Here is a 25,812-nt window from a genome sequence, read left to right as displayed (position 1 = left end):
TGCTTCCCTGGGTCAGACAGAATTCAATGAAGCAGATTTTCTTCTATGGCCAGATGCCTTTCCTGGTGCCAACCCTCACTTGATTCCAAGCAATGTTTCCCCATGGCTGCTGGACATGTTCTTCACAGAAAACTGGAAATGAATGATACTGCCTGTTAGACAAGGGGACAGAAACACACACACAATGGACTTCTTTCAACCAAATCCATTGACAAGACTTCAGCTGGCCCAGGGCTGTTGTAGTAGACACTTGTTCAAGGTGTCATGCAGTGGGACTGAAACTAAAGCCATGTGATTGGGAAGCAAGCTTCTTAACCCCACAGCCACGCCTGTTGATGTAAATCTCAAAATGCTTTGCGGTTAATAAACTAAGACATTCTTATCTTATTAACAATCTTAGACTGTTCCTTTCCTAGGAATCTTAAACCATTCCTCTTCTGTATGAATGGATAATTAAATTCCATTCACCTGTACTCACCTGTACATTGTCTTCAGTTACGTGTATTTCAGATGTATACACAAAGTCAATCAACATACTTAAGGCAGCAGGATCTATTTGGTGCAAGGTCACTTTCTCGGCTTTCGATTCAGCCATTTCAGCATTAAACATGGCATAAAAGTACGGACTACAAGAGGCAAGCACAGCACGATGAGCCAATATTTCAGTATCTCCAGCAAGCAAGGTCACGTCACACAACTTCCCCATTCTGAAAAAAGAGAGAGAGACATTTCTTAAACGACAAAAACTCAAAAGACTCACAAATGTAATATAAAAAAAAATGATGACAGAGGCCAGCAGGGAGTGGAGACATTGTCAAGTCTTTGTTCCAGTCATTCCCAACCTTTTCACTGCACCAACGACCCCTTTTATTTAAATGAGGTTTCCCATGGACCCCTTTTGATATGCTTATCCTTATGTGTGTGTGTGTGTGAGTGTATATGTGTGTATATATATATATATATATATATCGGAGTGGTTGGCGTTAGGAAGGGCATCCAGCTGTAGAAACTCTGCCAAATCAAGATTGGAGCCTGGTGCAGCCATCTGGTTCGCCAGCCCTCAGTCAAAATCGTCCAACCCATGGAAAGCGGACGTTAAACGATGATGATGATGATGATGAGACCTTTGGAGATATGGTGTACTTGAGAAGACCCGACAAGCCAAGTTAGAGCTATGCCAGTGGGTGTAACCAGCCCACTTATTATTACCCCTCATTCATTGGACAATAAACTTTGCTTGTGAAGACCTATTGAGGCAAGTGAAATCAAAATTGCTGACATGGCCAATGACAGTACTGCCTGATTGGCACTCATGCCAGTGGAACATTAAAAAAGATGTTGATTATAAGAAAAACTGACAAGAGTCAGGAACAGGCCTGGACTGGGTCATTCCTGATTGTTGTGAGGAATCCAACCAAGGCAGAAACTCTGAGTAGACTATCAACTTTTGATAACACACACACAAATCCCTCCATATATAAATATACATGTTTGAAGGATGACGGTAGATTAAAAGCAAGAACATCTATTATGACATCTGTTACCAAACGATCACGGAAACCTTCTTTTCGGGTGCTGAATAACATCTCTCCTTCCTGTGTTACCTCCCATATCTCTTTCCCAGTTTTCTGAGTTGGCACTGTAAATGTAGGCACATTGAAAGGTAGGTCTAGCGAGATTGTAGGGATGCTTGAACGGAGACATGTTGATGTTGCGTACAAGAGGTAAGGTGGAGAGAAGCTTCAGCCAGAGTCCTCACAGGCAAAGCATATATAGATATAAACTCTTCTAGGAAGGTAATAGTGATGGAGTAGCGGGTGTGGGCATACTTCTTGCAGAGAAATGGATGGATAAGGTCATAGAGGCAGTGAAGGTGTACGATAGAGTACTTAAACTCAGGATAGTCTTGCAGAATGGTATAGCTACAATTATCTCTGCCGACACCCAACAAGTGGGCTTACCAAATGAACAGAAGGGTCACTTTTAAGATATTCTTCTGCAGGATACCTCAAAGATGAGTGACAATGATCTCATCTTTGTGGCTGGAGATTTTAATGGGCATGTTGGACAGCAACCTGGTATCTTCCATGGTGTACACAGGAGCCATGGAATTGGTACCAGAAATGAGTAGAGAACTGGGCTCCTGGAGTTCTGCAATGCAAATAACCTATTGATCTGCAACACCAACTTCAGGAAGCTAGCTAGCCACCTGATAACCTATCAATCAGGTGACTCTGCTAGCCAAATTGATTTCATTCTCACCAGACAGAGGGATGCAATGGTTGCTCTTAAATACAAAGACCCTCCCTGGTGAAGAATGTACCCACCTGAATAGATTAGTTATTAGTGACTTTAGACTCAAGGCCAGAAGGATGCCAAAAAGCAGACCAATCTGGAAAAGGATTTGGAAGCTTAAGAACCCTTCACATGGTCAGAGATTTAGGGATATCCTTACCAAGAAATTTGATGATAGGGAGGAGGAGCTATAGTCCTGTGACATAGAAAGCAGCTGGGAATTCCTGCAAGACAGCTTACTGAGTGCCACAGACCAAATCTGTGGCTGGGGCAAAGTCCCTTCAAAACCTAGGGTAACATGGTGATGGAACAATACTGTAGACAGGGCCATTAGAGTAAAGAAACAGGCTCGGAAGGCCTGGAAGAGTGGGGGTAGCAGGAGAATGTATCAGACAGCCAAAAGGGAAGCTAAGAGACAGATATATATATAGCCAAGAGAGTAGCAGAAAAGAAGAAGTTTGCCAATGTTCAGTGATGCGAGGACCAAAGAACTGAAGTATTTCAGATTACAAGACAGTGTGTGAGAGAGAAAATCGTGATGTTATAGGAGAGAAATGTGTCCGCATGGAAGATGGTGCCATTGCGTTTAATGATTCTGCAAAGAAAGAGGCTTGGAGATGCAATTATGGAAGACTGCTGAATGTGGAGAATGAATGGGAGGAGGAGAGTCTGCCAAAGGTTGACCCATTTGAGAGACCAGCTACCTGAACTGACATTACGTTGGTAGATAAAGCAATTAAGTATATGAAGACATGGAAAGCCCCCAGCCCATCAGAAATCACTGCTGAGATGCTTAAAATATTGGGCAGTGTGGGTTATGGTCTTGTTACCTGCATTGTAAATCAGGTAGTTCATGAAGGAATCACACCCAATGACTGGCGTAGCAGCACCATAGTCAACTGCTAAAAGGGTAATGGTGATGCTTTAGATAGAAATAACTGTAGGGGTATCAAATTATTGGATCAGGTGATGAAAGTTACAGAGAGGGTCATAGCCCAACTAATGAGGGAGAGTTAGCCTAGACAAGATGTAGTTTGGTTTTGTACAAAGCACCACTGAAGCTATATTTCTGTACCTGGCTTTTGTTGACTTGGAGAAAGCCTTTGACAGGGTCCCCCGATCCCTTATCTGGTGGTCAATGTGGAAACTGGGGATAGATAAGTGGTTGGTAAGAGCTGTACAAGCCCTGTACAGGGATGCTGTCAGTAAGGTGAGGGTTGGCAATGAGTATAGTGAAGAATTCCAAGTAGAAATAGGGGTTCACCAAGGATCAGTCCTCAGCCCCTTCTTATTCATTATAGTCCTCCAGGCAATAACAGAGGAATTCAAGACAGGCTGCCCCTGGGAGCTCCTCTAATGACCTTAGGGCTAACGTAGCAAAAAAGTCTTAGTAAGTAGGAAGGGTGTCAAATCACAACCCCCTTCAGGTAGACAACACTGTTCAATTTGTAGAAAAGGTGTGGGTAGAAACTCCATAGAATGTACCTGGTGTAAGCTATGGACACATAAAAGGTGTAGTAATATCAAGGGAAGGTTAACCAGGAAAATAGTTTTTGTGTGTGGCAGATGCACAGGGGTAATAAACACTGAAGATGTACAGAAAACAGATTCGATCACATGCCAGAGGGAGAAACTAGAAGCAGTTAATAGCTTGTGCTACCTAGGCAACCAAGTCTGTAGTGTGGGTGGTTGCTCTGAGAGTGTAGTGGCTAGAATAAGAATAGCCTGGGCAAAGTTCAAGGAGCTCCTACCTCTGCTGGCAACTAAGGGCCTCTCGCTCAGGATGAAGGGTAGACTGTATGATGCATGAGTGCAAACTGCCATGCTACATGGCAGTGAACCATGGGCTATGAATGCTGAGGACATGCATAGGCTATAATGAAATGAAGCTAGTATGCTTCGCTGGATGTGTAATGTCAATGTGCATACACGATAGAGTGTAAGTGCCCTGAGAGAAAAGTTGGGCACTAGAAGCATCAAATGTAGTGTGCAAGATGGACGACTGCACTGGTATGGTCATGTGTTACGTACGGATGAAGAAAGCTGTGTGAGGAAGTGCCACTCCCTAAATGTGGAAGGAACCTGTATAAAAGACAGACCCAGGAAGACATGGGATGAGGTGGTGAAGCATGACCTTCAAACATTTGACCTCACAGAGGCAAAGGCAGGAGACCGAGACCTTTGGAGATATGCTGGAATTGGGAAGACCCGGCAACTAAAGCGAGATCGCTGCCACGCATATCCGGCCCTGTTAAGAGTACCCCTGATGTGTCAGGTAATATGATATGCTTGAGAAAACCTGTTGAGTCAAGTAAAACTGATATTGTAGCTGTAGCTAGTGCCCCCTGAATGGCTTCCATGCTGGTGGCATGTAAAAAGGACCATCTGAAAGTGGTTGATGCTAGGGCTACCTAACTGGCCCCTGTGCTGGTGGCACATAAAAAGCACCATCCAAACGTGGCCAATGCTGGTGGCATGTAAAAAGCATTATCCGAACGTGATTGATGCCAAGCCCACCTGACTGGTTCCTGTGCCGGTAAAAAGCACCCACTACACTCTATGAGTGGTTGGCGTTAGGAAGGGTATCCAGCTGTAGAAACATTGCCAGATCAGATTGGAGCCCTGTGCATCATTCTGGCTTGCCAAACCTCAGTCAAACTGTCCAACCCATGCCAGCATGGAAAATGGATGTTAAACGATGATGATGATACATACATCCATAAGGATAAGCATATAAGCAGATGCTGAGATCATAGCCCTGAAAAACCAGTTTTTTTTAACTAAACAAACACATAAACAGCAAAGAACCCTTACTTTCTCATTTGATTCAGTTTCTCAAATGCTTGCTCTGAATGTTGCTTGTTTTTGTAAGCTGGATGTTCTCGACCAGCCAGCATTTTCGGTCGGCGAATATCCATTCCTTAACTGTGCAGGATTCTGGAAAAAAAAATGTTCAACGGAAATGAATTAAATGTGTTAAAGTTTGAATAATAATAAAAAAAACTGGCTGTGTGGTAAGTAGCTTGTTTACGAACCACATGGTTCCAGGTTCAGTCCCACTGCGTGGCACCTTGGGCAAGTGTCTTCTACTATAGCCTCGGGTCGACCAAAGCCTTGTGAGTGGATTTGGTAGACAGACACTGAAAGAAGCCCGTCGTATATATGTATATATATATGTGTGTGTGTGTGTGTGTATGTTTGTTTGTCTGTGTTTGTCCCCCCAACATCGCTTGACAACCGATGCTGGTGGAGAGGGTAAGAACCAAAGGGGGATACAACCTAAATAAGTGATAATGAGTAGAGAGAGAAAGGTGAGCCACATTTGAGTGTGAATTGGAGAACTCTGTCATCACAAACAGTAATAGTGGGGTCTGGCAGAAATTCCTTACCCAAAAAATGAGAGACTAATGAAACCCATTGTGGCTAACTTAACTGGGAAGTTAAATTTGGCTGATGGCAAGAGCAACTGGCTTTAGGCAATGTTCTGAAAGCTGATCAGCTGATATAACTGCTTCTGTTATCATTGCCAGAGCGGCAATCTGGCCTCCGTGCCAGTGACACATAAAAAACACCATTCGAGCGTGATCGTTACCAGCATCGCCTTACTGGCACCCGTGCCGGTGGCATGTGTAAGAAGATACGAGTGAGGTCGTTGCCAGTGCTGCCTGACTGGCCCTGTGCCAGTGGCACATAAAAGCACTCACTACACTCTCGGAGTGATTGGTATTAGGAAGGGCATTCAGATACCAGATCAAGATTGGAGCCTGGTGCAGCCATCTGGATCACCAGCCCTCAGTCAAAATCGTCCAACCCATGCTAGCGGACGTTAAACGATGACGACATATGTATTATTTAATACGTATGTAGTTACGGCAAATCCCAACTGTTTCCTCTTGAAGCACATCTAATCATTCTATTATTAGAATCCAGTATCATCATCATCATCATCGTTTAACGTCCGTTTTCTGTGCTCGCAGGGGTTGTAGTCTCATATGCTGCTGTATGTTACTTTGAAATGCATATTAAAATTGAGAATTCTGAAAATATTATTTGCAGTGTTATTGTATGACAACACAGGAAAGTGGACATTTTTTGGTACTATTTTCTCACCATTACACGTGTTTCATTTGCAAATAGGAATTACAGAGTTGTCCATGTTAGACAGACATGTAAGGAATTCACTATTAAAAATCCTTTTAGACAGAGAAATTAAATAAAAGAAATTTTAGGTTTGGATTCATACAAACATAAAATTTCTATTATTTAATTTCTCTTTCTAAAAGGAAATTCCTTAAATGCTTGTCTAACATGAACAACTTTGTAATTCCTTATTAGGAAAATGTGTAATGGTAAATTAATATCAAAACATTGCCTATTCTGTTAGATACACATACATTCTTTCAATTTCTGTCTACCAAATCCCACTCACAATGCTTTGGTTGGCTGGGGGGCTGCAGTAAAGACAGTTGCCATACAGTAGGACTGAACTCGTAACTCAGAACAAAGCTTCTCAACCACACATCTCTAGCTGTGCCTATTGAAAGAAGAAATATTCTTAAAAAGAAATTGTCAAAGCTAAAAAAAGTGGGGCTGTCAGGTTGAAAACTGCCCAAGACATAACATATGTCATGATGACAGCTCCAACAGGATGGTCCTGGCAGGATTGCCTTTGATTACAAGTTTGCTTGATCAGAACTAAATACCAACATCAGCTAAGAGGTTCATCAATGGTATAAAAGTAACATGAAGATGTTTGTAGAGGTGTAACAGGGATATGCTGCCTGGGTAGGCAATGCCAACCGTGAATAAAATCGACTGATAGCAACATTTTCCTTTTATGGCAAAATATGCCCCTAATTCAATAAAATTATGAAGGTTAGTCAGATTACTATGCATAAAATGCAAAATATATAATTTTTTTTTTGTACATTAGGTAGGCATGATTCACTCCTGCCTTTCAATCTCAGTATTTAAGCTAAGCACAGTAGTGCTGAAGTACACATGCTGCGCACATTCCTATAACACCGTTTTCTTTATGCGCTGCAAAGGCAGAAGTAAATCTGCCTTCAACTCAGTCGTGCACCTATTTTGCTTATTTTTTGTGTGTTTTACTACATAAAAGTCACCAACTGCCTACCCTGAGTAATTACTGACACGTCGTGCCTGAGATGTAAACTTACCGGTAAATTTGGAAAGAAACTGAAAGAAAACCATCGTGTATATATATATATATATATATATAATATATATATATATTATATATATATATATATATATATATATATATATATGGAGAGTTTACGAAAAAAGCAACAACAAAAGACGAAGACAGGTGGTGTAGAAAACAAACAGATGTATTAGTATAACGCTCAGGAATAGAAAAAGTCTTTTACGTTTCGAGCCTACACTCTTCTACAGAAAGGGACACAGAAAAAACAAGGAGAGAAATATATGTTTTTATTGTGTGTGTGTTTGTCTCCACCACCACCAGTTTGACAATCGGTGTTGGTTTGTTTATGGTTTGACCTCAGAGACCGATAGAAGTACCAGGCATAGAAATAATAAAAAAAAAAAACAGTCCTGTGCTCTATTTGTTCAACTAAACCCTTCAAGGCCCAGTATGGTTGCTGTCCAATGACTGAAACGAGGAAGAGATAATGTCGTTTCATCTTTCTATAACAATCATCGGGAAATATAGGAACACAACCCTCCGATTTCATTCTTGTATAAACTTTGGTACTTGTTCCGGCTCCATTCTGATTTCAAATTCCGTTGAAGTCCACTTTGTCTTTCATCTATCCAGGGTCGATAAAATAAAGTTTTAATGACCTACCGGCGTCGCTTTAATCAACAAGCCCCTCCCCTCAAATGTCTAACTTTGTTTCCCATGCAAGACATTATTATTTAATAATCCTCCACACATGGCGTAAAGACGATTGGGAATTTCTATTCGAAGGGATTATTTAAACCTGAGGATTACAGTGTGATAATTGACAGAATGAGGGAAAAGGGAGAAGCTACGAGGAATAATGAAATAATCCCAAATCGCTTAAAATACCAACAGTTGCAGACTAATTGCCGCTGCCAACACCGTTTAGTTTGGGTGTTTAACCACCACCACCACCACCCATTGCAGGGAAGTATATTAAAATGTCATTAGGCATCAAGAAACGATTTTAGAGCTCGTCTTTTTTCTTCCACCTCCAAGCACTTAGTAATATGGCTGGCTGGGGAGGGGAAGAGGCAGTGACTGGCAGCGGAATAACGAGGGAGATATAGAAATAGTGAAGAAATTGCTTTACATGGGCATGAAAAAGGACCCAGATTTATAAAGTTAGGGGAAACGTTGGCGGTTGTAACGGTATGCCTTTCCCAAAAGACGACTACTACGTCTATAAAGCCCTGGTTCTAACAGAAGAATCATACCTATATCTTTGAATCGGTTTGTCAAGAACTCACTGGCATGTTCTGTTTTAGATTCAAAAGAATTTTTTAAAAATACAGAAAAGTATTCCGGCTTGTTTAAGTTAAACCAAATAAAGAGATGATTAGATGATGTGAAAATTGTGAGAAAGATTAAAATTACGATATTATTATGTTGAATAAAAGAAAATTTTTCGTTATTCATTGGAATCTACAACTAATTCATAGACGGGCAAACCGCCGCCACCACCACGACGTCAGTAAAACTATTACTATTAAACAGTCATCATATATTACTCACACATTGGTTTGATGACTAATTTACTTTAGTTAATAGCAGTGAGGTGGCCGCCTGGCAAGAGAAGTGAGCAATGGCTTTATGAGACACTTTATACAACAAAATGTTTTATACAAGCTGTCAATGGTTTACTTACATGTTAAAAAGGTGGTGGGCCTTATTGATACGTGTAGTCGGAATGACTGGCACGGCTGTATAGACTGAACTTACACGGTGAACAGAAGAGAAATCGATTTGAAAGAAATGAATAAAGCAAGGAAATGTGTGCCAATGTATATAATAATAATAATAATGATGATCAATGAATGAGATGCGGGGTGGGGCCGCACAACGTGTGCAAATGTGTGGATTAGCGTCAGGTATGTATAGTCTGAGAAGTAATTTAGACAGGTATCCGGTTAGTGGAGATTCCACGTTTGGGTGAACGACTGGACATTGGGGTCGATCTCTTGCCCCTTTGGGCATAACAAATGAATAAATAAAAAACGAACAGGGAGGCTGAGCTATGAATTATATAGATAAGAAAGTTAGCTACGGAATTATTATATATACACCTTCATTATACATAAATTCCTCATTTAGTATTCTAAAAACATGTAGCTTCAGAGAGAGAGAGAGAGAGAGAGATGAATGTTGGAACATTCACTTCATCATCGTCAACAACAATAATGTAAACAAGCCTGTGATGTTTCTAAAACAATAAAAACGGGTGGTGTGCGTATTCTTTACTTCCGCCTATATATATTATATATATATATATATATATATATATATATCACCGTGACCGACCAGGCCAAGAGATGTTGCTACACATCGCTGGTGACAATGCGCTTCGCATTGTTTTAGCCTTCAAATGACGCCACCCCGCAGGCCAATATATATATATATATATATATATATATATATATATATATATATATATATGTTAAGTATATGTACGAACATAGAGTGACCAATGGTTTCGCATTCACAAAAGGCTCCATCCATGGACGACTCACAGATATATATCGTGGAGGTAAAGGACATGGATATATATATATACACACACACACACACATATATATATATATCTGTGAGTGTGTCTTTGTCTCTCCACTACCACCGCTTGACAATAGGCTTTGGTGTGTTTACGTCCCCGTAACTTAGCGGTTCAGCAAAAGGTTCCGATACGATAAGTACTAGACGTTAAAACTATAAATACTGGAGTTGATTCATTCGACCTAGGAATTCTTCGAAACGGTCTCCCAGCATGGCTGGTCTAATGACTAAAACAAATAAAAACGAGACATCGGTCGGCGTGGTTCAAGTTGCATAACAAAAGCGAGATGAGGACAAATTAATAATTGCTACAAAGCATCATAAATGTGAAAGGAACTCCTCTCTGCTACATTGTACGTACAGCTAAAATATATAATGAAAGCAATATTTAAGAGGAGAGATGTCTTATCAATGATTAAAATGAAATAATTATTTCTTTAATTGCAACACATCAAATACGTTAGAAATCTCATAAATGCTCTTAAACTATTTTCAACTTCAGAAATGTTTATAATAATTTCAAAGATAGGTACAAAACCAGAAATTTAATTTAGGAAGAGATGGGGCTACTACAGTTAATTGCATCGACTTCAGTACTTCGCTGATATTTAAAGTAATCGATAATACAGTACAGCAGGTCAGGTTAGTTAGAAAATCCCACAATAAATAAATGAAATCTTTTCCTTTCCAGTAGATGGTAATTAGGTAATTGTGGTTGTTGCTTAACCCGAAGTGCACATCGCGCATACACAGGTATGAGCAGCACATCTTTTAGAATATGGATTGTGTATTCTGTATTTAGGATAGTGGGATGTGGTTTGAGGGAGAACTGGCATTGATCCCATCGGCATAGGGTGTGTTGTAAATGCCGTGAGCAACTGATCATTCCATACACAAGGCCAGTAATTTTGGAGGAGAGGTAAATCAATCACATCGACTCCAGTACTCGTAATTTAATGACCCCGAAAAGACAAAAGTCGATCTTGGTGACATTTGAACTCAGAATGTAAAGACTCGGAAAGTAATAATGAGATAATAAAAGTAGAGCTTCTGGTATGAAAACATCTGATTTCAACTCTTTAAATCGATCTTCCGATCGGTAGAGCATCGGACAATCGGACAAAATGCCAGAGGTGTTTGGTTATAGTCTTTTTGCGTTTTGAGTGCAAATATCGCCGAGGTAGACTTGTCCTTTTATTTTTCCAGTGGTAGAGTCGATGAAATAAAGTAGAAGTCGTGCGATCGATTTCGTAATCCTATAAGACATTCTAGATGCGAATGGACTTTTGGTAGGGCACCCCATCCCCCAAATGGAGTGCCATAATGTTTTGTAGATCTGAAATAAATAGGTTTCCTTGCTGTATAACTGTCTTAAATATTCAATAACAATTAGGAAAAAAAAAACAAGCTGTAACTCACTTGACCCTCATCAATAGACGACCACAGCAATGAACTTGAATGAAAGATTGGTCCTGTGCTTGATAAATCATTGTAAAGAGATTTCCTTAGGTTTCTTGGGAATGTCTAAAATGTAGTCATATAGTTGGCTATCATAAATTTTCTTTCACAGAAAAGCAATAAAGATCTTGGATGTCTTTCTTTTTTCATATATAATACAGAGACGTATATAATATAAGTATATAAATTAATGTGTGGTGTTGTAAGCCAGTAGCATTCCCTGTTGCTCCAAACACACGTCTGTGAAGAAATAATTAGCGGAGATTAAAGGTTTTCCAAGTGCGTTTCTGTCTTATTTCGTTTTCTCCGTCGTTTAAACTAATATCAGAGTAAAATTGGTGAACAATCCCCATCAATTGCCATGTGTTTGGTCGCAATACAAAGCAACAGGAGCCAAACAGACAGACAGACAGATTCGCCACTTCCAATAGTCACGTGATTACCTCTTCAATTTCCAATAAACAAAGCCATTCTTATTAATAAATGGAATTTAAAAATTTTTTTCTCACTATTTCTTCTTTCTCGTTATTTTGTTTTCCTTATCCATATCCACCACACTTTTCCCTTGTTTCGCAGTTTCATTCTAATATTTTTCATTCAGTATTTTACCTTCCATAGTTATCTCCCTTCTCTTTCCTTACTCCAATCACTCCTGCCTTCTCCTCCCTCCTCCCCACTAGTCTCTATTTCCTTTCTCTCTGCTTTTCTCCCTCACTTTCTCACTCTTTCTCCCTCCTACACCTATGTCTCACTCTCTCTGTCCCTCCCTCTCGTTTAACTTTTTCTTTCATTTTATCTACATCAACTTTTCCGATATCGAAGTTGTGAAGAAACCCCAGAAATGTCACGTTAGTATTTATTTTTAAAAAAAAAAAAAAAACGAAAAAAATTTTTTGTAATGAAACGATAGAAAGTAGGCCCCTCGATTTAACAGCCAAGTTTCGCTTCCGGGTTAGATTTGAATCTTTTACACTTACAAGTAAGTCATTTTCATCCAGCAGTCCTGTCATTTCTCCCAAACTCTTAGAAACATACTTCTCTTTTTATATACTGATAATTTGTCTCTTTAACAGTTCCTTACGACGATCTTTAAACTTTTAGCTTTTCAATCTGTGGCTGGTTAAAAGTTTTGTTTTAGCGTACCTGTACAAGTGCGTCGAATTTGTTTCCTCACAACTTTCAGAAAATGGATATTTTTAGATAAAATTTTCTATAGATGTGCTTCAGATTTTGATAAAATTGGAATTTGTTGTGAAAAAGTTGTAGCGGACCTTTAGTGAAATTAATCCCCCCTCTCTCTCTCTCTCTGACATAACACAAATACGGACGTAGCAGATAACAGTTAATCTTCCGCCGCTTGGGCCCAGTTGTGTCCACTACTCTGATTGGTTGGTTTTGGTGCAGTTTGTCTCGCTTTATTTCGCACCAATGTGCGACCCAACGAATCGCAACCTTCTGATAAGGTCCCGTGACACAAGTCTTCTAAATTCCCTTCTGGAGCCTACTAGATTGTTATAAAACACAGTGATTCATCGAATCGTGCGTTTTTGTCTTAGACCACTGACTACAGAGTGACACAGCCAGTTTCAGCGACAGACTACACCAACAGCATTTCAGGACCTCCACCACCGTCTTCATCTTAATGACGCCACTATCTCTGTCGCCTTCATCTCAATGGCACTTATACTCATTTATCCATATTTTGGCTTTTATTGTAAGGCGACCGTGCGGTGTTTAAAGGAGTCATTCTCCTTTTCGCACGGTCATTCTACAAAGTTTTTCAGTGAGTGCGGATAATTTGCACGAGGCGGCCTTGTTTGCTCATAATTTCCTGAAAAATAGCTAGTTTTGATTGAAATTTAAAAAAAAAATATGCTTCAAATGATGTAGATTCCGATGCTTGTTTTTCTTTTGTAAAATATATGGCATTCCTTCGATATAACTTGACCAGATCAAAACATTTCACTTGGGGTATTTCCGTGGGTTGCGGAGTATAGATATAACGAAATTATGTCAGCAATGTCTCGTTTTAAACTTGAAGAAAAAAAGCCTTGCATATTTGTTCTTACCTGTTTCATGTGTGTATGTAAAATCCGCAAATTTCCAAGCAGGAAATAGAATCGAACTGTCATTTGCTTCCACGGAAATACCCAAAGTGAAATGTTTTAATTTTGTCGAGTTATATCGAAAGAATGCCAAATGTATTCCTTTTCACTGAATTATTGCAAATTATACCAATAATCTTGGGATCATTACCTTTTGACTGACAGATTTAAAAAATAATTTTTTGTAACTAAACACTTTCAAACTTGGGACACTTATACAATGTGTCAAAAAAAACATCTTTTACTCTTAGCATTTTTGAGAAAAATTTATATTTACGAAGTTATTTCACGTTAAAATAGTCATATTTCGGTAATTTCAACCAATCAATAATGTGTATTCAACTGAATAAAATTACTGCTGTTGTTTGTCAACCAGAACTTTCAGCGGTGTATATTTCATTTGTCACTGTTATTTATGACAACCCTAACCCTAAAACACTAATCCTAACAACCTAACCCTAAAACCTTAAAACCAGTGTAAACGCACAAACAATGTCACAAATAACAAGTGACAAACGAAAAATACACCGCCGAAAGTTGTTGTTTGCTTTTCATCCTTTCGGGGTCAATAAATTAAGTACCAGTTACGCACTGGGGTCGATGTAATCGACTTAATCCGTTTGTCTGTCCTTGTTTGTCCCCTCTGTGTTTAGCCCCTTGTGGGTAGTAAAGAAATAGGTGCTAAATCTGGCAAACAGGGCAGGTGTTTAAGTGATGCCATGTTGGTTTTGTTAAGAAAACCCCGAGTGAAGAGACCTTGGTGACAGGGTGCATTGTCATTGTGAAGGATCCAGTTCTTTGTTGATGTATGGATTGCCTGAACAAACCTGTATGACAGACCAACAACATCAGCAATGTTGTTGTCTTCCAACGATCTTCCTGCACAAGCTGATGAATTTTCTCCCCACTTCCAAGGGTAATTTTCATAGCAGGTCAATCAGATCGCTCATTGTCTTTCAGGTATGTTCTTTCACTTTTGAAGTGACCATGCCACTTGAAGCATTACATCAACCCATCTTTGTAGCATTCTTACCAAGTTTAGCACAAGATTTCCTGTTGGCACTTTATTCCAATTTCCTGTGCATAACAAAAATCACAAACTGCTCTGGACTCGTGCAGTTCGCATTCCATTTCTGCCCCTGCAATCCCGTTCTGTTTGTAGGAGGTGCCAACTCTGTTGGTGCAGTGCCGCCAGGATGGGTGGTCTTGTGCTTAAGTTTCCCAGGTGTTGTGGTTGATCTCAAAGCTCTTTGGTGAGGCTTTGGGTTTGTCCTTGAAGCGCATTTTCCGTCCACTTTGCATGCGCTTGCCTTCCACCATTTTGCTGTAAAACAGTCTCTCGGAGAGTCTTGTGTCAGGCATTCAAACAATGTAGCCCACACAAAGTATAACCATGCAAAACAACTGGTGTCAGATTAGACTATAACATTTAAATCTTTAAACACGAGGATTGCCTTGTTACTACTGTTATGGATGCACAATAGTAGTGAACCAACATTTTCTACTAAAGTTCTATCTCATTTTCCCTTAATGATGGAACAGATTGCTGATATATGGATAGCTACTGCTTCTTTTGCATGTCATGCCCCATATGTACGGCTGTTCTTGAAACAGCTGTAAAAGACCCTGCACAACTTTCACTTATAAATCTGGTGACCATAGAGGTCAGATTGACTTCATTCTCACAAGAGAAGTAGTTACTTATAAATGCAAAGTCCTTCCCCAGAGAAGAATGCACTACTCAACATAGGCTAGTCATTAGTGACTTCAGACTTTGGGCTAGAAAGAAGCCAAGATGCAAACCAGTCTGGAAAAGAAAAATCTGGAAACCTAAGGACCTCTAGTGACACCTGGTTCCAAACACCATTTTGGGATTTTCATCCATGCATGCACAGGGATTAGAGCCATGTGGAAGGCCTGCTGGAAGCCCCTTATGCGCATGCACAGTCATCAGCAGCAGCTAGACTTGACCACCATTCTCTCTCTCTTCAGCCCCGGCTTCTGACCTGACAGGACGCAACTTAGACCAGCTCCATGGGGCTGGAATTCTGATGGCAAGCGACGTTGCAAGTCTGTAAAAATGCCTTTGTATTTTTGTGTCTAACTACCAACCTTGCTGCTTCTTGCATACCAAGGCGTCCAGGGTACCAATGTCCAGAGATGAAATGTTTTATTCAGGCAAAATAAATTATTATTGTTATTTGTTTGGAGATTGTTGTTCCTGCTATTTTCCTTTCCATGACTATGTAAGGAATTGTGAGGCACCCATCCAGTGCCAACCTCACTTCCTACTATTGGTGACCCCGACGAAGGACATTAGCAGCCAAGACTCTGACTAGCGCCTGTTTTCACAATGGTGAAAGGTAAAACGGAGCTTATTCACTAACGTCTGTCTGTGCTTGTGCTATTTCTTCAACTGACATCAAGCCGGAACAATGTGGACAGAAAAAGACAGACCAACACTGATACCACATGCTCATAACCAGGGTTGTGGAGTCACTCATCCAGTGCCAACCTCACTTCCTACAGACCCTTGGAATAGTCAGAGATTTAGAGACATACTAAGTGAAGCATTTGGTGAGAAGGGGAAGGAGATAATAACATAGAAGATAATTGGAGGTCTCTATGGGACAACTTAACGAGGGCCACTGATGAAATGCGAGGCATAGTTGGCCATGCATGAAGAAGTCGTGTGTTTGTTTGTAGATCAGACAATGTTACCGTTGGTTTTGAATTTGTTGTGTATTAGTTGCATGTCTTTTTGTTAACTATGATAAAAAAGTAAATGAGACATAAGCTCAAGACAAGTGCCTGGTGCAGCTGAATGAGCAGATGCAGTGTAGGAAGGAAAGGACTCTGCAGTGTTGCTAGGGGCCTGGTAACTTCATTGATGCTGGTTCTGTGATGAAACACACCCAGTACATTCTGTAAAGTGGTTGGCAAGAGAAAGGATACTGAAACAGGGAGACCATGCCAAGAATAAAATGTGCAAATGGGATGTGCTCCCCAACCTATTTGAGAGAATAGAAACACTGAATAAGAGCAGACACGAACCATGACAACTCATCAAACCCATACCTGTAGAGATAAGTGGATGTAAAAAGGAGAGTGTGATGCTTTGTTTGAGGAGACACCGTGGTTAGTGTAGGGAAAAGGAGTGGGTGGATGCATCCAGAATGCTGAAAAAAGAATTGATGAAAGTGACCGAGACCTTTGGAAATATGCTGTGCGTGAGAAGACCCGGCAAGCCAAATGAAAACATAATCTTATGGCCATTGCCAGGGGCGTAACCAGCCCACTTATGTGTACTTTTTCCTTCTTTGGACACTAAAATTCTGCTTGCGAAGACCTGTTGAGGCAAGTGAAATCAATCAAAAGCAAAATCAAATTCGATGACTGGCATCCGTGCTAGCAGGGTGCAAGTGCACCGTACGAGTGTGATCATTGACAGAGCGGCTAATCTGGCTTCCGTGCCAGTGGCACTTAAAGGGCACCATTCAAGCGTGATTGTTACCAGCGTTGCCAGGGTGCCAAGAGCACTATCCGAGCGTGATCGTTGCCAGAGCAGCCAACTGGCTTCCGTGCCAGTGGCATGTAAAAGGGCACCATTCAAGCGTGATTGTTACCAACGTCGCCTTACTGGCACCTGTGCTGGTGGCATGTGTAAAAGGATTCGAGCGAGGTCATTGCCAGTACTGCCTGACTGGCCCCCGTGCCGGTGGCACATAAAAAGCACCCACTACACTCTCGGAGTGGTTGGCGTTAGGAAGGGCATCCAGCTGTAGAAACTCTGCCAAATCAAGATTGGAGCCTGGTGTAGCCATCTGGTTCGCCAGCCCTCAGTCAAAATCGTCCAACCCATGCTAGCATGGAAAGCAGACGTGAATCGATGATGATGAGAAGGGTTTATAAGGATGGAGGTACAAGACAAACCAGCTCTGAGAAGCAGGGACCATTATGGTAGTGATAGAAAAGATAGGTGAGACAGTATGTCAGAGGTCGGGATGTGTCTCTTGGAGAGGAGATGTTAAATCAGTGACGAGGCCTTGTATGTGGTGCCATTGTTATTTATGAATCATTTATAATGCGATGGTCAGTGTGACAATAATATAACCTGAAGGTAGTTTACTTATTTTAATTGTAGGTCTGTTTGAAGACGACATATGGATTATTGTGGTGCGAAACTCAATAGATTCACCAAGTGATTGCGACACGGTTGTTTCTCATCTTAACCTTCCTGCCCATGTTATTGGTGACTATAAGGAAAAGTATCGTGGGAAAAATAATTTTCGAAAATATTTAGATAAGTGTCTGGTAGACTGGAAGTGTCGTGTATCTGGTAATTTAAAAGACCAATTATATGATATTTTAAAGGCCAGCGGCTGCGATTATATTATTCAAAAGGTAAGACACTTTGGGCAAATGGTTTCAATCTTTTTTTTTCTTTTGTTGTGAAATAATCTGAAACCAAGGGAGATAACTGCAACATAGCTCGCAGTTTATGGTTTCTACCTTGCTTTGCTATTTTCGTTATTGGAAATGTTGCTGTACTAAGCTTGGCTTTTCATCCCTGTGACGTTGATAAAATGCAGGCAAATAAGATATGGAAGATTTCATTTCGAGGCAAAATATATTGTTGTTAAGGAATCTAAATATCTTAGTATTTATGTTAGTTTTTCACTACAAGCAGATATGATTGTTTGTGCAATTGTTTAAAATATTAACGAGGCGGATTAATCATATTCCTTTACGTCCAACTCATGCCAACATGGAACTGATGATGATGATGCTATGCAGGGTGTGTCAGCTATTTGAGGAGAAAATTTTAATTCAAGGGAAACAAAAATATTTCTTAGAAGAACCAATATATTTTTAAAGAATTTGGTTCTCATATTTTCTTCTAGGCACATAGCAAAAAGGCTATTCAATAAACTGCCACCAGCCCTGATTACTGCCTCGATACAGTTTCTGGAACAACTAAATGTGTTGATCAGGTGATCTTTATTCTTGTTGGCCATAATGTACCTTATGATAAGCATTAAGAGACCTTGCTATTGTGGGCATGCTTGTTGGTCTCCCTCTCAACGGTGTCCCAGATGTAGAACTCCACGGGGTTTAAATCAGGAGAGCTAAGAGGCCAAATGTTAGGGGTAATGAGATCAAGAAAGTTTTTGGCCATCCACTCTAGAGTCTTGCAGGCTGTGTGAGAGGAAGAAGAGTTTCACTGGGCGTAAGTCCTTCCTCCAGCAACTCTCTCAATTGAGGGCTTAACACCCATTGTTTTCATAGCTCTGAAACCTTGTGGGAAAATGTGAGGAGGCATGGCATGGCCCTTGTTGCTCATGATCCCCAAGACATTCACAAACGATGGTTACTTAGTGTGCAATCCAGCAGGGACTTCAGTGGGGTTGTTCACTTTATGATCTTGGACACCTGAGAAGAACCAGAACATGTCGGGTGCCTCGGGGTACTTGAGTTCGGTCAACAAGTGCTTCAACCTGATCACACGGTCCTCCTGGGTCTTATCAGACATGAACTGCCCTCTTCTCATAAAATAGGATTTGTACTCGAATTCTTTCCACACCACATGTCTAATTGTTAACTCCGTCACAGAGAGATGATTGGGAATCGCCTTCAATGACTTCGTGGGATTCTGACAATGTTTGACCATTAAGAATGTTCTCTTTTGGCCACGGAATACATATTCCCACCAGAAGCCAGGAGCACTTTTTTGATCTTAAATATAAAGGACTTAGCAGTATTTAAGAAGGTTGTACTCTCAGTATCACTCTGATTGGCAGCTTTGGTGAAAAGAATGGTAAGCACTGTCACTGTTTGCTTTAGATTCAGAAATTCCATTTTGGAGCCAAAAAAAGGGAGGATAATTATTTTAGGTTTTTTCAAATTTCTAATTGAAAAAATGAATTTTTTTAAAGTGCAAAAAGTATTTTATTTGAGTTCATCATCATCATCATCATCGTCGTTTAACGTCCGTTCTCCATGCTAGCATGGGTTGGACGGTTCGACCGGGGTTCTGGGAAGCCAGAAGGCTGCACCAGGCTCCAGTCTAATTTGGCAATGTTTCTACAGCTGGATGCCCTTCCTAACGCCAACCACTCCGTGAGTGTAGTGGGTGCTTTTTACGTGCCACCTGCACAGGTGCCAGGCGGGGCTGGCAACGGCCACGGTCAGATTGGTGTATTTTATGTGCCACCGGCACGGGAGCCAGTCGAGGCGGTGCTGGCATCGGCCACGAGTCGGATAGTGCTTTTTACGTACCAACAGACCAGGGATCCTGGCTGGTTCAATTCGATTTCGATTTCGCTTGCCCCAACATGTCTTCACAAGCAAAGGGGGTTGGCAAGGGTGCCTGTCGTACGGTCGCATTGGAGTATTTTACGTGCCACGGCCACGAGTCGGATAGTGCTTTACGTACCACCAGACCAGGGATCCTGGCTGGTTCAATTCGATTTCGATTTCGCTTGCCCCAACATGTCTTCACAAGCAAAGGGGTTGGCATGGGTGCCTGTCGTACGGTCGCATTGGAGTATTTTACGTGCCACGGCCCCGAGTCGGATAGTGCTTTTTACGTACCACCAGGCCAGGGATCCTGGCTGGTTCAATTCGGTTTCGATTTCGCTTGCCCCAACATGTCTTCGCAGGCATGGGGGGTTGGGATGGTGTCTGTCGTCGGATGAGGTTCTATATCGACTTCGCTTGCCTCAACCGGTCTTTGTGTCCAAGGGAGGAAAGGCATTCATAAGTGGGCTGGGCTCACTTGTCCTGCCTGGTCTTCTCACGTACAGAATATTTCCAAAGTCTCGGTCTCTGGTCATTTCCTCAGTGAGGCCTAAAGTTCGAAGGTCGTGCTTCACCACCTCGTCCCAGGTTTTCCTGGGTCTACCTCTTCCACGGGTTCCCTCAACTGCTAGGGATTGGCACTTTCTCACACACCTATCTTCATCCATTCTCGCCACATGACCATACCAGCGCAATCGTCTCTCTTGCACACCACACTGATGCTTCTTAGGTACAACATTTCTCTCAAGGTACTAACGCTCTGTCGAGTATGTACACTGACATTACACATCCATCGGAGCATACTGGCTTCATTCCTCACGAGCTTACGCATGTCCTCAGCAGTCACAGCCCATGTTTCGCTGCCATGTAGCATGGCTGTTCGTACACACGCATCATACAGTCTGCCTTTTACTCTGAGCGAGAGGCCTTTAGTCACCAGCAGAGGTAAGAGCTCCCTAAACTTTGCCCAGGCTATTCTTATTCTAGCAGTTACACTTTCAGCGCACCCACCTGACTTGGTCACCTAGATAACGGAAGCTATCAACTACTTCTAGTTTTTCCCCCTGGAAAGTGACGGAAGTTGTTTTCTGCAGATTTTCGGAGGTTAATGCTCCCGAGCATCTGCCACATACAAAAACTATCTTCCCAGTTAGCCTACCTTTGACATTGCTGCACCTCTTATGTGTCCATAGCTTACACTGGGTACATCTTATAGAGTTTCTACCTACACCTTTTCTACAGATCGAGCAGGGCCATCTTCCTGAAGATATTTGTGGATTGTCTACCTTTCTACTTATTAGTACTTTGGTTTTAGCTAGGTTGACTCTAAGGCCCCTTGATTCTAAACCCTCCTTCCACACCTGGAACTTCTCCTCCAGTTCTGATAGTGACTCAGCAATAAGAGCAAGGTCGTCAGCGTAGAGGAGCTCCCAGGGACAGCCTGTCTTGAATTCCTCCGTAATTGCCTGGAGTACTATGATAAATAGGAGGGGGCTGAGTACTGAACCCTGGTGGACCCCAACCTCTACTTTGAATTCTTCTGTGTACATGTTGCCAACCCTAACCTTACTTACGGCATCTCTGTACATGGCTTGCACAGTCCTCACCAGCCATTCATCTATCCCTAGTTTCCTCATTGACCACCAGATAAGGGATCGGGGGACCCTATCAAAAGCTTTCTCCATGTCAACGAAAGCCAGGTACAGGGGCTTATCTTTGGCTAGGTATTTCTCCTGCAGCTGCCTTACCAGGAATATAGCATCAGTGGTACTTTTTCCTGGCACGAACCCAAACTGCATCTCATCTAAACTAACTCTCTCTCTAATTAGTTGGGCTATGACCCTCTCCGTAACCTTCATTACTTGATCCAACAGCTTGATACCTCTGTAATTATTTGTATCTAGGGCATCACCTTTACCTTTGTAGCAGTTGACTACTATGCTGCTGCACCAGTCATTGGGTATGACTCCTTCGTGTATCACCTGGTTGACTATACGGGTGACTAGGTTATAGCCGACACTGCCAGATATTTTGAGCATCTCTGCAGTAATTCCTGATGGGCCTGGGGCTTTCCCTGTCTTCATGCTTCTAATTGCCTTAGCTACCACGGAACTATCAACTCGGATAGCTGGTCCCTCTGTAGGGTCAACATTCGGCAGACTCTCTTTATCCCATTCATTTTCCTCATTCAGTAACCTTTCATAGTGGCGTCTCCAAGCTTCTCTCTTTGCATCCTCATTTAGCGCAAGTGAACCATCCTCCATGCGAACACATTTCTCTCCTACCACATCACGATTCTCTCTCACACACTGTCTTGCAACACGAAATACCTCAAGTCTTTCATCCTCACGGCGCAGGACATTGGCAAATTTTCTCTTATCTGCTTCCCCTCTGGCTAGATAGACCTGTCTCCTAGCTTCCCTTCTGGCAGTCTGATACCCTTCCTGCTACCACCGTTCTTCCAGGCCTTCCAAGCCTGTTTCTTTTGTCTAATAGCCCTGTCAACAATATTGTTCCACCACCACGTTATTTTGGGTCTTAAGGGGACTTTGCACCAGCCACAGATCTGGTCAGCGGCTTTCAGCAGGTTGTCCCTCAGAAACGTCCAGTTGTCTTCTACCCCATGTGTAGCTATACCCCCTTCCACTTCGTCAAAGGCTTCAAGTAACATATCTCTAAATCTCTGTCCATTCGCAGGGGCTTTAAGCTTCCAGACCCTTCTTCTCCATGTTGGTCGTCTTCTAGTCGCCCTCTTAGTCCTGATCCTAAAGTCACTAACTACCAGTCTATGTTGTGGGGTGCATTCTTCACCTGGGAAGGTTTTGGCATTTTTAAGCAGCCATCTTTCCCTTTTTCTGGCAAGGATGTAGTCGATTTGGCTAGTATGCCGGCCCGATCGGTAGGTGACCAGGTGGCTTGTTGGTTTCCTGAAGTTAGTGTTGCAGACCATAAGACTATTCGCATCGCAGAACTCCAGCAGCCTGGTTCCCTCCTCGTTGCGGGAACCATAACCGTAGCCTCCATGTACGCCATGGAAGCCCCCAGCATGTCGTCCAACATGCCCATTGAAATCACCAGCCACAAAGAGAAGGTCCCTGTCGTTCGTCGATGAGGTGGTCTGCAGTAGGGTGTCATAGAAACTGTCTTTCTGTCCATCGGGTAGCCCTGGCTGAGGGGCATAGGCCGATATAATGGTTGCTAATCTATTATGAAGCACTATTCTAATCTTAAGTATTCTGTCACTTACTCTGATTACCTCAATTACTCTATCTATCCATTTCTCAGCGATAATTATACCCACGCCACCAACCCCGTCAGTGTTCCCTGCCCAGAAAATCTTGTACCTGTGTCTGTTCCCTGCCCAGAAAATCTTGTTATTTTTGAATTTTTGTGACTGTAATTGATAAATTTAAGATCACCCCAAACCAAAGCCAAATTTGAAATGGTATCTTGGTCATTTATGTAAGTTTTAAACTCTTTCCCATCACTGTCACCACCACCACCACCACCACCTTTGTTTCAACATTCACTTTTCCATGTTTGCATGGATTAAACAGAGTTTGTCGAGGGAAATTTTGTATGGTTCAATGCCTTTCTTGGCTGCAACACTTACCTGTTTCCAAATAAGATAATATTTCTTCTTGGAAGGACATATTCTCCATGCAGAGCTGGAAATGAGTCACATTCGGTTGTATGACTGAGGTTTGTTTACATCTTGTGACATCAAGGCAAGGTACACATGCACGCACACACACAACAGCCATGCTCTGCTTCACACGAGCAGTAACAGCATGGAATACCAACATATATGCACTTTGTACACACATGCACATTCACATACATTGAGCCTCGTACAGTTTCTGTCATCCAATTTTCCTCGCATAGCATTTGTTGCTCCAGGGTTATAAAAGAAGATACCAAAATTACCAAGCCATGGGATTGAACCCAATACCTCATGGCTGTGAAGTGAACTTGTTAACTACATAAACAATGTGTTGTGCTATTAAAAGGTTCAGTTAGTTAAGTGATGGGTGGTGGTGGTAGTGATGATGCTGACGGTAGTGGTGGTGGTGATAATGATGATGAAGGTGGTGCTGCTGATGAGGATGATGATGAGAATGATGATGACCATGGTGGTGGTGGTGGCGTAGCATGGTAAATTCCATTGCCTCGACCATGGTCACGGTCGGTCGTTGATGCTGCTGTTGCTGTTGAGCGAAGCGGTCTTCGTCCCAGGGCTCGCAAGATGGGAGAAGTCCGAAACATGGTCCTTTGGTATTCGTAAGACCCGCAGAAGAGAAAACAGGTCAACACCCGACACTGAGAGCATCGACGGATGGATAAATGCGCATCCAGGCTCAGCGGTTGCGTAGGAAGTCGGGGACAAGAAACAGGAAGAAAGAGAGAAAGTTGGGGTGAAAAGTACAACAGGGGTCGCCACCACCCCCTGCCGGAGCCTCGTGGAGCTTTTAGGTGTTTTCGCTCAATAAACACATACAACGCCCAGTCTAGGAATTGAAACTGCGATCCTCCGACCGCGAGTCCGCTGCCCTAACCACTGGGCCATTGCGCCTCCACTGCTGCTGCTGAATGAATGAATGACTGACTCCATATTTTAATCCATGTTTTAATTATATATTTATTATATTTTTGCAGTTGGAGGATGAAGCCAAAAAATTGATCCAAGATGACAATTGATCGTTAACCGAATTTATTACACCTTTCTTTGCTTTCATTAAAATAACTGAAATGAAGTGAAAACATGTGTTGAAGTTTTCATTTCCTCTGAGAGGGCAAAAATAATGTTCAACTTTTCCTTTATTTCCCTTAAAAATAACAACAGATTCCCCCCCTCACCCCTGTACCTCCAAATGGAAACATTTTTGTTTGGCAAAGCTGAATCTTTCTGGGTTATTTTAAAGAATCTGGTCCAAGACTTCTATTTAACCCTTTTGATACCAATCCATCTAGGACCACCACCCCTGGCTTTATGATACAAACCTCGTTTTAAAGGGATCCAAATGAAAACCTTCAAAATTCCGTGTTGATTCCTGTTCCAAGAATTACAACGTTATTCTACGAAATTCTTCATTATTTCCAAAATTAATTGAAATTAAGGCAGTGTATTCCAACAGAAATATGGTAATGAAAAGGTTTAACAAAATAAATCTAAATGTAAAGGGCCATGTTTGGATGGTTCTTTTACGTGCCACCGACACTGCAGCTGTGATACCAGTGTCGGTGGCACGTAAAAGAATCATCGGAACGTGGCCGTTGCCGCTTCGACTGGCCTTCGTGCCAGTGGCACATAAAACGCATCCACTACACTCACGGAGTGGTCGGCGTTAGGAAGGGCATCCAGCTGTAGAAACTCTACCAGATCAGACTGGGCCTGGTGCAGCCTCCTGGCTTCCCAGACCCCAGTCGAACCGTCCAACCCATGCTAGCATGGAAAGTGGACGTTAAACGATGATGATGCTGATTCTGAAGATTCAGTTTCAAGAATGTTATGAGCATTCAGAATCATTTCTGGAAGCCTTGTTTCATGAAACTGGCATTCGTAGGCAACTCTCTCTGTCCCCTTATTTATACTCTCACCTGGCTCACAATCACTTCCCTTGGTTGCCTCTCTCTTGCAAGCTACTTGGCAACCCCACTGGTGCCACGTAAAAAGCACCCAGTACACTGGTTGGCTTAAGAAAGGGCATCCAGTCATAGAATCCATGCCAAAACAGACAATTGGAGCTTGGTGTAGTTCTCTGGTTTGCCAACCCCCATCAAACTGCCCAGTCCATGCCAGCATGGAAAATACGTTAACTTTTGCTATAATTCTATAACACTGGTCAACACACATTTTGCTGACTTTGGTTTTGTGGTTGTTTTTTGTTAATTTTG

The 25,812-nt window shown here is 41.9% G+C and overlaps 2 protein-coding genes across 4 annotated transcripts in view; one reads left to right on the top strand and one right to left on the bottom strand.

The window, feature by feature from the left end:
- Nucleotides 1-12,112, bottom strand: part of LOC115210399 (kelch-like protein 2) — a 34,421-nt gene extending 22,309 nt beyond the window's left edge. Inside the window, exons 1-3 of one of the 3 annotated variants that reach the window (XM_029778995.2) lie at nucleotides 11,474-12,112; nucleotides 5,110-5,232; nucleotides 479-707 (exon numbers count right to left, since the gene is read on the bottom strand). In XM_029778995.2, coding sequence (XP_029634855.1) covers nucleotides 479-707; nucleotides 5,110-5,213 — 333 coding nt within the window. In that variant the 5' untranslated portion in view covers nucleotides 5,214-5,232; nucleotides 11,474-12,112. Of the gene's footprint in view, nucleotides 1-478; nucleotides 708-5,109; nucleotides 5,233-6,724; nucleotides 6,821-9,152; nucleotides 9,259-11,473 lie in introns of those variants that run through there. The other 2 variants (XM_036501948.1, XM_036501947.1) reach the window with 2 other exon arrangements.
- A 95-nt stretch (nucleotides 12,113-12,207) lies between these two features.
- LOC115210911 lies at nucleotides 12,208-24,678 on the top strand. The gene is made up of 3 exons (XM_029779691.2): nucleotides 12,208-12,360; nucleotides 17,762-18,021; nucleotides 24,574-24,678. Exons 1-3 carry the CDS (start codon nucleotides 12,354-12,356, stop codon nucleotides 24,613-24,615), a joined length of 309 nt encoding a protein of 102 aa, XP_029635551.1. The 5' UTR covers nucleotides 12,208-12,353; the 3' UTR covers nucleotides 24,616-24,678.
- Nucleotides 24,679-25,812: the final 1,134 nt, after the last annotated feature.

The sequence above is a fragment of the Octopus sinensis genome, linkage group LG4 (assembly GCF_006345805.1).
Source record: "Octopus sinensis linkage group LG4, ASM634580v1, whole genome shotgun sequence".
NCBI classification, from domain to species: Eukaryota; Metazoa; Mollusca; class Cephalopoda; order Octopoda; family Octopodidae; genus Octopus; species Octopus sinensis.
The sequence above is the reverse complement of the archived record's forward strand: the minus strand, read 5'-3'. Positions and strand labels throughout refer to the sequence as shown.